The sequence below is a fragment of the Erythrolamprus reginae genome, chromosome 4 (genome assembly GCF_031021105.1).
Source record: "Erythrolamprus reginae isolate rEryReg1 chromosome 4, rEryReg1.hap1, whole genome shotgun sequence".
Lineage (NCBI taxonomy): Eukaryota > Metazoa > Chordata > Lepidosauria > Squamata > Dipsadidae > Erythrolamprus > Erythrolamprus reginae.
Genome location: NC_091953.1, coordinates 91,828,214 through 91,842,835, shown reverse-complemented (window position 1 = coordinate 91,842,835; position 14,622 = coordinate 91,828,214). Strand labels below are relative to the sequence as shown.

General features: G+C 38.1%; 1 protein-coding gene across 2 annotated transcripts in view; it reads left to right on the top strand.

The window, feature by feature from the left end:
* The first annotated feature begins 367 nt into the window (after nt 1–367).
* The window catches only part of LOC139166799 (CD99 antigen-like), a 48,715-nt gene continuing 34,460 nt past the window's right edge, over nt 368–14,622 (top strand). The window contains exon 1 of one of the 2 annotated variants that reach the window (XM_070750882.1): nt 368–658. In XM_070750882.1, coding sequence (XP_070606983.1) covers nt 598–658 — 61 coding nt within the window. In that variant the 5' untranslated portion in view covers nt 368–597. The remainder of the gene's footprint in view (nt 659–14,622) is intronic. The other variant, XM_070750883.1, reaches the window with a different exon arrangement.

Below are 14,622 nucleotides of genomic sequence, written 5' to 3'. Positions count from 1 at the left end.
AGACGAACCAAAGAAAAAGAACACAATATTTTTGAAGATCGATTCCATCCCCGGTTTCTTGCCATCAAAGTAAATCTTTAAATTCTTGACCCGGGAGCAAACTCTACTCTCTTAGTTAGAAGCATTTACAATCCTCTCTCGGCAATTAACTTTACAAGCACCCTTTCCCTCCAGCTTCAAAAAATTTAAAAAAAAAAATCCCAAACGCGCCACACCCTACGGACCTCTCGCCCGCGGGTTTCCTATTACGGGGACATGACTCAACGCCTGTGTCTTCCCTGCTAGACAGCGTTTAACAGACATTCCCTTCGCCCTTTTGATTGGCCGCCGATATTTAGCTCCTTCCCGGGATTGGTTGGTCGACTTCCCGGAGGGCAGCCCCACAGTTTAGGGGTAGCGCATATCGCTCTTGTTTTCGCCCAGTTGCTAACTTTGGGGTTGTTGTGTTGCGGTTCTTACGTAAGAATCGACGTTCCTTCTGTGAGGGCAGGGGGGGGGGGGAAGAGCGGGGAACGAAAAGAGAGGAAGGCGTTTCTCTTAAAAGTTTGCCTCAAGACTTGGAGAGAAGCAGCTGCTCAGAAAGTTCCTCGACCCGCCATGGGGAGACTCGCCCTTAGCCTCTCCTTAGCGATTCTGCTGCTGGCGGCCCTTTGCAGAGGTAAGGTCGATCCCCCTCCCTCAAAAAAGTTGCTCGGTCCGATTTCCCTCCCCCCCCCTCCTTGGTGCCCACCCGCTCAGCTGGGTGTGGTCGCTCGGTTATTTTCTTCAGCCCGACGGGCCCCCCCTTCTCTGGTTGATGGATGCCGCTCGGGTATCAAAACAGCCCCGCTCGAAGCTTTTATGCTGCAATGCCGCGGAAAAGGGGAAGGGCATTTATAAAAGCTTTAAAGATTTAGCTTTCGCCCTTTTTTTTTTTTAAAAAAAAAATCAGGTTGCCACTTCTCCACCCCGCCCAAGCTATAGGACATATTTTGAAGGAATAGTCCCAGAGGGACTGAGAGACATTGCTGGCTCATTGGACTGAAATTGCGCATTTTCATTGAGGGTTTTGAGTCCTCGGAGAGGAGCGGCATAAAAGTCCAATAAATAAATAAATAAATTTTGTTAATTCATTGGACTATAACAGATTTAAGACCTGGCCTCCAGATTTAAAAAAAGTGGTTTGCAATGTTTGTTTAAATAGCATATTGTGAACAGTTTATACAAGGTCGCATTTATGCTCAAATAAATACTTGGCTTAGGAACTTGAAGTCGTTGCCCAGCAAAATCCGCTTCTCTTTCCATTTTGCATTTGGTATATTACACAGTAGCCATAGTTCATTAACGGTGTTGTGTGAACCCAGTTAATTGTAGATTAGCCTTCAAGCTTTTGGGTCAAAGTAGCCTCTGAATCAAATAGTATTGGTGAAGGCAAAATGCATGAATGTTGCTAGGTCAAACTGCTGACTACCATATTTGCAGTTGTAGATTTTTAGAGAGACCAGGAAAAAAGAGTAAAGTCAAAGGAAATCTTGGAAAACCTGCATAGTAAAATGTTATATTGCGCAGTCTTATATTAAATGTTTGTACTATTGCATTTCAAGAAAGTTCCTGCTGAATTCTGTAGATTAAAAAGTACTTCTCCAGAGCTGAGATTTTAGTGTGTTGCTGCAAAATGACATGAATGTTTGGAATGTAAAGATTGATCACTTTAATGTGGCATATATTTTATGAGCTTCTCAGAGTCCCTAAAGTATTAAGTCTAAGTGTATGTGCATGCACATATGATTCAGTGGGATAGTGAGTACAGTAATAGGTTTGGGAAGAAGTAATCACCGAATTTAACACAGAATAGTATGGTTGCCTTAATAAAGATAACACAAATGGCTTGATAAATTCATTGTGTTATTGTTCTAGTATTTTATTTATTGAAGTTATTTTGCTCTACTTCATTAAAAGAATGTCGTAGAAAACTAAAGTATTGTCTCACTGAGCTTTAGATGTTGACATTTTTTATGTCAGACTTGTCTTTTTCTATATGCTCGGGATTTCTATTACTGTACTGTATTGCTATAGACTCCATACTTGTATTGAAAAATGGCAGACAGGAATTGAAGGCAGTATGATTGAATGACATTATAACTTATTAATATGGATTGGTTATGAGGGCTAGCCATAAACTTAAGTTGGTCTGTTTGGAAATCATGACTATGATCTGGAAATTAATGACTGGGAGTCATAATGCAAGAAATAAAATAAAGCTTCTGCAGGATTTTGGAATTTACCCCTCAGCTGCTCAAAGCAGGAAGTTTTTCTAACTCAGAATTGCCTTGCATTTTAGGAAAAATGCATTAATGAAATTGAATGCAGCTCTTTTATTTTGCCTCTAATAAAAATGAAGTATTTTTAGATGTAAAAATATTTTCCGTTTTCACTAATTGGGAAGTATTTTTAAAAAGTTAAAAAATATTTAATATATATTATGGAGGGGGGGATAATAATTTGGAAAAAAATATAATGTAAAAAAATTATTTTACCTTCAGAGCACAAAATTTGTATTTGTATTTATTAGATTTGTATGCCTCTCCGAAGACTTGTGGCGTCTAAAATAGTGATTGCAGTACAAACTTGTTTCATGTTATATCTAAATAGCTTAAGAAACTCACTAATGCTATCCCTCCGAAGCATTTTAAGAGAATGGGGGTATGATTTGTCTTTTGAATACTTTTGGGCTAGCACATGCAGCATTAACTCCATAGTGTTTGATACTTTGATATCGAAATATTCATAACTTTAATTGTGCTTTTTCCTTCAAACTGTTTGCAGTTAATGCTGGTCTGTGACCATAATAAAAAATTATTGAAACAAACTGTTTGCAGTTACTGATCATTTCCAAATTATCCACTATGCAATTTAAATAAGAAAATAAGTCATTAGGGAAGCTTTCAGGGTAGAAATTTATATGAAGCCTGACTATAGAACAATTGGTTGGTCAGTTTTAAAGTCAAAATCATATATTTAAATTTCTGCAATAAGCTTTCTAATACAAAAGTAAATGGTATTATATGTCAGCAAATGAAGTAAGCAATAATTATTATTTGTAAATAATAGTTTTTTATTTGAAAATAGACTTGTCATTTGAAAAGCCCCTAAAATATTAATGCTGATTATCAGAGATGGTCGTAACAACTGGTTCACCCAGCATCAGAAATATGAGCACATGTGGCATCGCAAAATATAGGAATCCGCTTGTGCATAGTGTACACATGCATGCTGCACCAAAAAAGCACAGCAATATAGGACGGGATTGCATTTGGGAAGATGGCCGGGGCGGGCCCATCTGCAGATCGCAACTACCAATCCTCCTGAACCGGCACAACCCACCACTGCTGATTAAAAAATTTCCTTCTCTTTAGTCACATGTTATCTTCAAAGGGCGCGGACTAGTTCATCTCTTCATTGAAGCCATTTTTCCATTAGTTCTGCATACCATAGTTCTGTCTGGCTAATATTGTTGACCTGACTATAATTTAAACTTTGTTTTTTTCAATATTTTGAGAGTTTGGCTATAGCTGCTTTACAATTAAATAATTTATTTTTAAAAAAATATTTAGTTATATAAAGTTGGGATTATTAAAATGTGGAATTATACATTTTATAAAATAAATTGAATGTATACTGCTCAAAAAAATAAAGGGAACACTTAAACAACACAATATAACTTCAATTAAATCAAACTTCTGTGAAATCAAACTGTCCACATAGGAAGCAACACTGATTGACAATCAATTTCACATGCTGTTGTGCACATTCAACTTTGTACAGGACAAAGTATTCAAGGAGAATATTTCATCCATTCAGATCTAGGATGCGTTCTCTGAGTGTTCCCTTTAATTTTTTGAGTATTGTATATACTGTACTTCTTAAATTCAGCATACATTCCAAGAAAAAAAGCCTTAAATTTAATAGTCACAGGGCAATATAACATTTAATAATTGTAAGTTCAACTGACAAATATTCTGTGTTTGCTTTTAAGACTCTAGAAAACTGGTGCAAAAGGCCAGCTTCTGTCAGAAGATATGCTCTTAAAACAGTTTTTCCAGTTTATGGTTGCTTTATATATCATATTTTTGCCCCCCCAAAAGAGGTTGGAAATGTTGGTGTGTCTTATACACAGAATACAGCCATTTTTGGCCTCCTAAAGGCCAACCCCTGGATTCCTTTTTTGCAAAAAATGGACTCATTTTTTTAAAAAAATGGGGTGCGCAGAGAGTTTGGGAGGCTTGCAGAGCACCCCTAGGGGGTGGCAGAAGGCAAAACCACCCATTTTTGAAACAGTGGGGGCGTTTTTGCCTTTTCCCACCCCCTAGGAGTGTTCTGCAAGCTTCCCAAACCCTCTGCATGCCCCGTTTTTGGAAAAAAAAACGGGGGGGGGGAATGGATCATTTTTTACATAAATGGGGATATTTTTGCCTTCTGATTACCCAATCTAGCATGACTTGAGGATGAATTCTGGGAGTTGAAGTCCACTAGCTTAAAGTTGTCAAGTTTGAATACCCCTGGGTTAGAGGTGCAAGGGTCTTCAAACTTGGCAAGTTTAAGACTTGTGGACTTCAACTTCCATTCCTGAGCTAGCATGACTGGGGGAGGAATTCTGGGAGTTGAAATCCACAAGTCTTAAAGCTGTCAAGTTTGAAGTTTTTAAAATGTGTACATGGTTCTAAAAAGTGTAGATGGTTATAAAAAGTATACATGGTTATAAAAAGTATTCTGCTACACTGGTATTATATTAAATAATATATTACTACACCATTTGGTTCAGAATACTTTTTCCCTTGTTTTCCTCCTCTAAAATCTAGGTGCTACTTATATTCCGGTGCGTCTTATACTCCAAAAAATACAGTACCTATTTTTAGGATTGCAAATAATCTGCCAGGTGTCAAACCACCTCCTTGCTTAATGCAGGATCATCTACTTTTGGGTGGAGGAAGGGAGAAGCAGTTAGAGAAGACTGTATTATTATATTTTAAGCAGCAAGCCAACAACAATGCACTGTTGTTTGGAATTAGGTTTAAGCTGAAACAAACTCCAGAGTGCTGCTGTCCACAATGGGGCAGTGTATTAAATACTTCATGGCAATCCATTATAAATAGCTTAAGCAGTTATTCATGTAGTTTATCTTCCTTGGCTTTCTCCTTCTTCCCCTCTAAATTGACTCTTGTAACAATCCTGTAATAAATTTGTTTCCCCTTTCAGCAGGCAAAAAAGAAGTCTTGGATTCAAAAGCAAAAGTAGCTTGTTCCCAATGTTGCCTAAGGCAAATTTTTGTATACATTTTGAACAAAAAATAAGTTTGCTTTTATCTACAAAATTCTAATCTTGAATGTTTGGTTATCATGACCATACATGAATCCCAGGTTTGATGACAGAGATATCAAGATAAATTTAGGGCAACTTTTATGAATTTGAAAAATTCTTGATTTGAGTGTGACTGTACAGAATTGCTCTGGGTGAGCCCAAAATGCTAATGTATGTTTGTACCCATTCCTTGATAGTCACCATCTGTATAAGAAGCTAAAAATAGAATAAAAGCAGCTTCCTGTTTTTATTTCTCAGCACCTGGTATAGAAAGGCATTCTCCTGTGTTTGGAAGTTATAAAATTATAATTTTCTAATAATGTTCACAAATATTGAAACTAGTAACTAGTAAGGAAACTAGTAAATAAAAATGCTTCAAGTTTAAATAAAAGGCAAGATATACCATAAATGAAATCTATTTCAACGTTGTTAACGTAAAAGCAGAGACGAGAGCTTTAGAGTCCTTTTTTATACTGTTGTGATTCAGCCTGAGGCTCCTCAGGGACGGGCTGGAGCTCTGCCGGATCCATGCCCAGGAGGAGGACAGTGACCAGGAGGGGGAGGACCAGGCAGACGGGGAGAGGAATGTCAGGAAGAGGAGGAGGGAGAGCAGCCTGAGATCCCGGGGGGGGGGGGCTCTCCCCAGCTAGTAGCCTGGATTCATTGGATGAAGACGCACAGGCTATAATAGACATGAGGCAGAGATGTGTAGCTCAAAGAAGGAGCCAATTAGAAAGGTATTTCCATCCCTGAATTGGCAACAGCTGGGTTTGGGTGTGGTTCTCCTCAGCAGGGTTGAAAAGGCAGGCCCGCCCTTACAGTCTTGTGGAGAGTTATCAACTGGGAGTCCTGTGACCTTGCTTCGATTCTTGGCATCTCTGATCTTGGCTTGTGGCCTAGAAGGCTGAAAGACTTGGGGGAGGCGTGGGTTTTATTATCTCCAGTGTTGTTTTTGCCAGCAAGACTCCTGTTTTATTGCCTGGCCTTCGTGAAACCTCTGTGAAGCTTCATCGTGTTCCTATCTGTAAGAACAGTTTTTGTTACCTGTGTTTGCTTTCCAGTATATAAACTGCCTTTGCTTTTTACCAGTGTGTCTGATACTCTTTTTGGTTGTTATTGGCGTCTGGGGGGACCCAGACAGAACAAATACTAGCAGGGGTAGGCAAAATTGGCTCTTCTATGACATGTGGACTTCAACTCCCAGAATTCCTGAGCTAGTATGATTGGCTCAGGAATTCTGGGAATTGAAGTCCACAAGTCATAGAAGTGCCAACTTTGCCTACTCCTGGTATAGTGGCTTTTAGGAATAGTTTTTGACTCATGACCATTTAATAACAGTTTGAAATTATAACACCCTCAGAAAAAAAGTGCCTTATGATGTGCCTTGAAGTAATGATGGTCAAACTACCCTTGCAGTCATAGAATACTATTTGGTGCTTGGTAATCTGGCTCACATTTGTTATGTTTGCAGCATCTTGCAGTCACGTGATCACAACTTATGACCTTCTCAGATATCTCTGAATAAGTTTGGTAATTTCACCAAATTCATTTAACCATAGTAAAAGGATAATAAAATTATTTTGAGTCACATGATGACTTGCTTTATGGCCACACCAACTTCTGATAAAAAATCCAGTACCAATTGGGACATAAGATGAAGACTACCTGTATTCATTTACAGTGTTGACTTGCAGTGAATGTCATATAGAGCACTTAGTAGTCTTCAGATTATTCTAAATAATCTAAGTAATAAAAAATAGAAATCTAAGTAATAAAATTATTCACTGACTTTACTAATAGTATTTAAATATAGTTCATTATTTGATTGGAATATGGGAAAATAAATACAATGACAAATGGCAGTTGTGTGAGCGAATATAATAAATAAAAGGATGTACCCAGACCTGTGCGCTCCTAAGGGTCAATGAGCCAGCTAACCCCTCTGGTTCGAAATACAAGAGGATACCTGAGATGACTGGAATGTTATTTTTATTTTCCTATAATAATAATTTGGGGTTTTCATCTAGGAGCTGCATTGTGTTTTCCATGGTCAAAATAGCATGGTAGATAATATCTGTTGTGAGTGCTCCTTGACCACCTCAGGTCATGTCAGATTCTGAGGAGGATGAGCCAGGCCCCTATAGATTCTCTAGGCGGATTGCCAGCTGATGCAGAGAGTGAGAGTGAGGGAGAAAGTGACCTGAGTGAACCCGAGCAACCTAGAGGGGGCTGATATAATAATGGGGGAGTGGCCCCAGTCAGGAGATGAGGAAGACATTAGAGTGGATAGTCCCTGGATAGATCCTCAATATAGGAGATTGCTAAGAAGGCGATAGGAATTGCACAATAAAAGGTATTACTTTACAGCCTTACCTCTTTAGGATGTGATGTCACTTCCAGGCAGTACAAAAGCAAAGGATTTGGGGTAATTGGGTGTGGGGTTTCAACGCCGATCAGTGGAACAGGTTTGAGAGTGGTGGTGTGTTTGAAAAACCATGATTTCTGCCTCAATAAAAGACATTCTCTGCTGGAGGATTTTTGCTCTGGATTTCAATGAGTTGATTGATATGCTTGAATGATAAATGGACTTGTTATCTAAGGAATGCCAATTAGGCCAAGTTTGGTACCTTTCCCACACTTTGCTCCCGAGAGAGAAATAACTCCCTTTTCCTTGCCATTCAAATCTACTTTTCACTGTGTATGCTTTTATCAATAAAGAGTTTGATTTTACCATGAAATAAGAAACTTTTGAGTCAATGGGTTCGCTGAGAGGGCCGTGCACAGAACAATATCAAAAGCAACTTCAAGTCCAAAAAGACTATTCGTCCTGCACATTCCTTGTTAGAGTTTTTCTATTCAGAGGATTACAATTTCAATTGTTACATTCCAAAGATATTGGAGGAAAAAAAAGTGAAAAAGATTGATGATCACTTCAGATAATCACTTAGACCCCATCAAGGTTGTGTGTGTAAGCAGTTCACACTTACTAACAGACTCATTCAGCGACCATTGCTAAAAGTTACAACATGCTGAAAAAAATGTTATGATCAGTGTCTGCATTTACAACGTTTGCAGCATCTTTCAATTACATAATCACCATTACATTCAGTATGTATTGTATTATGTACCTTAACTTATTGGTTTTCTCTCTCCCCCCCACTTGCATAGCAGAGATATTAGAGAGGAAGGGATTACAAGAGAGTAAACCGTGAAGAATAAACATCAAAGAAATGCAGTGGTGTCAGCAAATCTGGTTGCAGTTTGCAAACAGCCCATGTATTTCCATTGTGTGCCTGTTTACTCTCTTCCAATCCTTTCCTCCCCAATCTTTCCATTCTGGGAGGAGTGGAGGAAGTAGGAGAAATTGCCTAAAGAAATCACTTATTTCTTCTTTCTCCCTTCACTTAAAGACAGAGATGCTGGTTACAATTTGATTGCTAAACAAAGACTACCTCTAAAGTTTATATCTATTGCCTAAGAAAATGGGTTATAAGGCAGAATAAAATTTATTGTTACATTACCATTTCACATTTTTCATGTAAATTACCATTTCACACTTGATTATTCACTGGGGAGTGGGAAATTTCAAAACAATCTATAAAACTGTCAGTTTTACAAATAGCAATAATCTGAAGATTCATTTTCAAATGAAAATTAATTGAGCCAAAAATGGCTAAGAGTTTGGTTGTCTATTTTCTCCATGATGTCCTTAAGGCAATGTTACCTCACTAATGTGTCTCCCATTTTTCAGTCACTTTAAGGAGCAAAGTCAGTCTTTGTTTTGTTGTTGCTTTGTTATTTTCTATAGCAGACTGCTCTGGAGGATTATGCACTAGTTGGAATTTTTGGAAAAGTGGAAGAATAGTCCAACTATGGAACCTCGGCTAACGACCACAATCTGTTCTGGAAAGTTGGTCGGTACCCGAAATGTACGGTATCCTAAATGATTTTTCCCATAAGAAATAATGGAAATAGATTAATTGGTTCCTAGCCCCTGTCGACTCGCTAATACAGTATATGAAACTCACTCCTTTCGAAACATTAGCTTCTTTAAGCTGCTCCTTTTGCTTTAAAATTGTCGAGTTTGTTGACTTTGGCAAGCTGTATTTAGCGACGATATCTGACACGGGCATGCCTCCTTCATACTTTTTCAATCATTTTGATCGTAACTGTGTCTCAAGTGCGAATGATGCTTAGTCTGAGATGCTGGTCAGTCACGTATGGACGACATGGCCGTTCGGTATCCGGTGCAAATTTTTAACAAAATTTTTGGTTGATATCCGAAATGTTCGCTATTGAGGGCGTTCTCTAGCCGAGGTTTCACTATAGTTTTAACTTGATGAAAAGTTCGTTTTGAAAATCACTTCTTGTTTTTATACAGCCATTCTTTGTTTGGCAACTACCTCAGTAACTATTTGGAGCTCTGAGTGTCTGTCTCCCTTAGGATTTTTATTTCTTTTCTAGAGGCAATATTTAATTATTTAATTAATTATTTAATTTTTAGATTCGCCCTTCTCCTTAGACTCAGGGCGGCTTACAACATGTTAGCAATAGCACTTTTTAACAGAGCCAGCACATTGCCACCACAATCCAGGTCCTCGGAAGGATGAAAAGCTGAGTCAACCTTGAGCCGGTGATGAGATCTGAACCACTGACCTGCAGATCTGGCAGTCAACTTTAGTGGCCTGTAGTACTGCACTCTACCCATTGCGCCACCCCGGCTCTTTATCCTGCCTTTTTAATATTTCTCAAAATATTTCATTCTTCTAGGAGAGGTGTAGGTACTAACATTCTTCAAGAGGTAGGCAAGGTTTGGAAAGAGAAGGTTCTAGGTATTGTGGAAAGTATTTTAATGCAATTAGAAGTCATATTAGCCAGAAATTATATATAACACTATTTAACTCAGACTCCAGTTGTAAATGTAATGACAAAAAAAAAACAACCACCCAGTGAAAGAATGAAGTTCCAGCCAAAATAGGTTTTGCTTCAAGTTCCATATCCAATTTTCTATCTAAACAAACCATTTATTTTCTCTAGATTTAATTTCAGTTTCTCTTATCTAGGATGTTACTGTGATTAGGTGAAATTTAGGCATGCTGCATAAGAGAAATGGTAAAATTTTGTGAAATATCACAAATCGGCAGCTTACATATAATTCAGTATTTCAGAGAAACCTGGTGGCTTCATTCTTTTCTTTCTGTTCTCAAAAATTTTATGAGCAAACTGAAAAGGTTCAGCTTCCATAGCGATTTACAGTAAAAACCTCTTCAATGTCTGACTTCTCTTTTAGTCCATGAAAATACTGGTCTCTGCTTAGGATGAGTCTTAGCTATATTTGTTTTTATCATTCATAGAAAACAAAGATTGGATCAATGGTTTTCATAAGTGACTTAAAAGATATTTTTTTTCAGGATAAACTTCATATCTCGGTTTCTTTTTTTCTTTGTTTTATCTTCCTGTTTGATGCACTCTAGCAACACTGCAGTGAAGAGTTGAGTCATCCTAACTTCACTTGCTGCAGAGCTAATTAAAAATGCTGCTTGGCAGGATATATAAACATCTTGCCAGGATTTCTTTGCTTCATTGGGATGAATGATGCCTATACATTTCTGCTTAGTATGAAGTGACTAATGATGGTACAACCAGTTATATATTTTTTTCTAGATTGTCCATTTAAAAAGCTCTAAAAAGTTATAAACTGCTAAACCTTTACAAGAAATGAATGGCAAAGGCATTTATGATAAGCAAGACTAGCACTGAATCTTTTTTAACATTTATATTCTATATTGCACATGAACACTTAAGTTTTGAAGAGGCATTGCAGATGTCCACTAAGTTTTGAAAAAAATATTTAAAAAAAACAAATTAAAAAGGAAATACTATTTTTCATATCTTTTCAAAAGTAAATTAGAACATTGTAATCATTTCATCTATATCATTATTTTAATTTCCCTTTCACTACAGGAAGATTATTTTTGTATAGACTGCTTTTCCTCTGTAAATGAAACTTCATTCAGTGAAGAAATTTGTGATGGTTATAGCAAAGCATTTTCTTCAGGCACGCTGCAAAATTATGTGACAACAAAATAAATATGATCTTTTCTCCATATAATTTGGTATTATGTATTGAAAATTAAGTGAGTCTGAGTTTAAAACTTGATTACCTTTTAATATCTTCAAGAAGTCTATGGAAAAATTAATGGAATTAAATTATATAGATAAAATTATTTGGGATTAAACCAAATTGAGGAATGCTAAAATAAATAATTTGATTATTTGTATGAGTTTGATAGTGGTGCATAAAAAATGAAATACAGGTAATTCTCAATGTATGATTAAAGCCTGTAAGCCTGTAATTATGATTGTCATTGTGATTGTAAGTTGAGGCATTGTAACTGGTTTCAAAATTTGCATTGCATTGGCATCCTTTGGTGTTGAAAGACCATGGTATCATGCTCTGGACTCCCCAGACCACGAAGCCTGGGTGGATTAGTATGGAGGATAGACTGTTACGTCTCTGAATTAATCCACCGGAATGACAAAGGCCAGCTACATTGCAGGAGTTATCAGAACGTTACTGTACACAGTCAGGAACTGCTTCCCGGAGTCCAGCTCCGGATTTTGCCTCAAGGTTTACTCCTGAAGCTTTTTCCAATGATGAATATAGCCAAAGGCAGTGGAGGTTTGCAGTTAGAGTTTCCCTTCTCCTAGTGGTTGACCACTTCATATTTTGCCGTACTCTTGGCATACCACATCACTTGCAGAAACTGACTTCATGACTGTTGACTATTCCAGTAGGTTTTATCCGCTCAGTCCGTAGGAATCTGTCTTCACATGCTCGGGATAGACATGTTTGTATCTCGCCGAAGGTCAATAACCCATCGGCTACTGTCAGCCTGGTTTGGCCAGCCTGTTGAAGCTGTTGCCCAAGATGTAGCCACTGTGCATGCTACAACTAGTAAGAGCCACAGTACTGAGTGACAGGTGGGGACCAAAGGTGAATGAGCCGCCCTAAAAGCTGCCCTAAATGAGCTGCCATAAAAGGACATGACATGCCCCTACACCAGAAGTGTTACCCCTCCCTGAGCACCCCCTAAAACCCTTTCAAAATTACTAGTATTTTTAATGATGATCATTAGTGTCATTCCATTTTCCACAATGGAAATTTCCCCCCCAGAAACTGGGAGTAAGTGCATAGAAATCAGTAAAAAATGTGTAACACAGTCATGTAACTGCGAGATGCTGCTAAAGTGAGCTGGTTGCTAAAATGTGGTTTTACATGACCATGATTTGCAGCTATCTTAATTTAAAAAACACTGAGAAAATCCATTGTAATTTCAAATTATCGTTAAACAATAGATATTAAGTCAAGGACTATTTAGAATAGAATAGAATAGAATTCTTGATTGGCCAAGTGTGATTGGACACACAAGGAATTTGTCTTTGGTGCACATGCTCTCAGTGTCCATAAAAGAAAAAGATAAATTTGTCAACAATCATGTCGTACAACACTTAATAATTGTCATAGGGTCAAATAAGCAATGAAGAAACAATCAGCATTAATACAAATCTTAGGATACAAGCAACAAGTTACAGCCATACAGTCCTAAGTGGGAGGAAAAGGATGATAGGAATGATGAGAAAAAAATAGTAGAAATAGAAGTGCAGACTTAGTAAATAGTTGACAGTGTTGAGGGAATTATTTGTTTAGTAGAGTGATGGCTGTAAACCCAATGGGATGGGTTCAGTTGTAGAAGATATGGCTGTTGTTGGTGTGTCTGGGATGGAGGTTGTGCAGATAGGTGGTTGTGCCTTCTTTTCAACCTGCAGTAGAACACATTCAGGTCATCTGCCAGTTGCTGATTTCCTTCAGCTTGGGAAGGTGGTTTGCTGAAACCAGTGTTGTTTTTGAGAATTAACCACATGTGTTAGCAATCAACGAATAATTTAAAGGATTTCATAAAGTCTGATAGAATGTTAAACAACAATAAAGTTGCAAGTGTAGATTGTACAGCTAGAGAACCTGGAATTAGAAAAATGCAATTATTCTTCTGGTCTATGGTGGGAAAAGGCTAGATATGAAAGCTACAGGAAATTGCAGTAGCCCTTGATTTATCACTGTTCACTTAGACACCGAAGTTATGACCATCCCCCAAAAGGTATATAATATTCAATATGTATCTTTATTAAATAAAATTGGAAATTAACATGCAGCCAAGCACAATTTAAAGTATTATTTCTTACAATAATTCTATAGTTTCTGTAGATTGTATATGTTTCCTTAGAAAATAAAATGATAAGTGGCTGATGTCAGTACTTCGCTCTGGATTACAGAGAATCCTGAAGTGTTAGAATGGACAGTGGGTATATTTTCAGCCAACTTCTATTTTGAGAGTGGAGAGTCAAAGAAATATCTCATATATTAGGTGTGCTTGAAATGGAAAATAAATACATGTTTTGATTATGAAACAAACACAGCACTGCAGGCTACTTTAGCTAACTGCTAGCTGTAGTTCAGCAGTTCAAAACTCACCACCGATTCAAAGTTGTTTCAGCCTTCCAGCCCTCCGAGTTGGGTAAAATGAGGACCCAGATTGTTAGGGGCAATATGCTGATTCTGTAACTGCTTAGAGAGGGCTGTAAAAGCATTATGAAGCAGTATATAAGTCTAAATGCACTATTGCTATGTTGAATATTTGTGAATTAGCCATGAGTCACTAAAAAACTCTTCTCAGATTTTTATAAGATATAGAAATCTGTAGGAACTCAAAGTAATTTTATGGATTGAATAGGACAAGGATAATGCAAATCATCTGCTACTCTTCTTCAAAGTCAAGGAAATATGGTGCTTTTCTGTGCCCCAAACTTCTTGGCACCTTCCTTTTCCCCCTGCTTCTCCTAGGTCAGTGATGGTGAACCTATGGCACGGGTGCCACAGGTGGCACACGGAGCCATATCTGCTGGCACAGGAGCTGTTGCCCTAGCTCAGATCCAGTGTGCATGTGTGTGCCAGCCAGCTGATTTTTGGCTCACACAGAGGCTCTGGGAAGGTATTTTTGGCTTCCAGAGAGCCTCCGAGGGGATGAGGGAGGGCATTTTTGCCTTTGGAGTCTGGGGAGGGCAAAACACGAGCCTACTGAGACACCAGAAGTTGAGAAACAGGCCAGAAGGACTCCAGGGAGCGGGGGAAGCTGTTTTTGCCCTTTCCAGGTATTGAATTATGGGTGTGGGCACTTGCACATACCGATAGCACGCGCCTACACTCTTTCAGTACCCGAGAGAAAA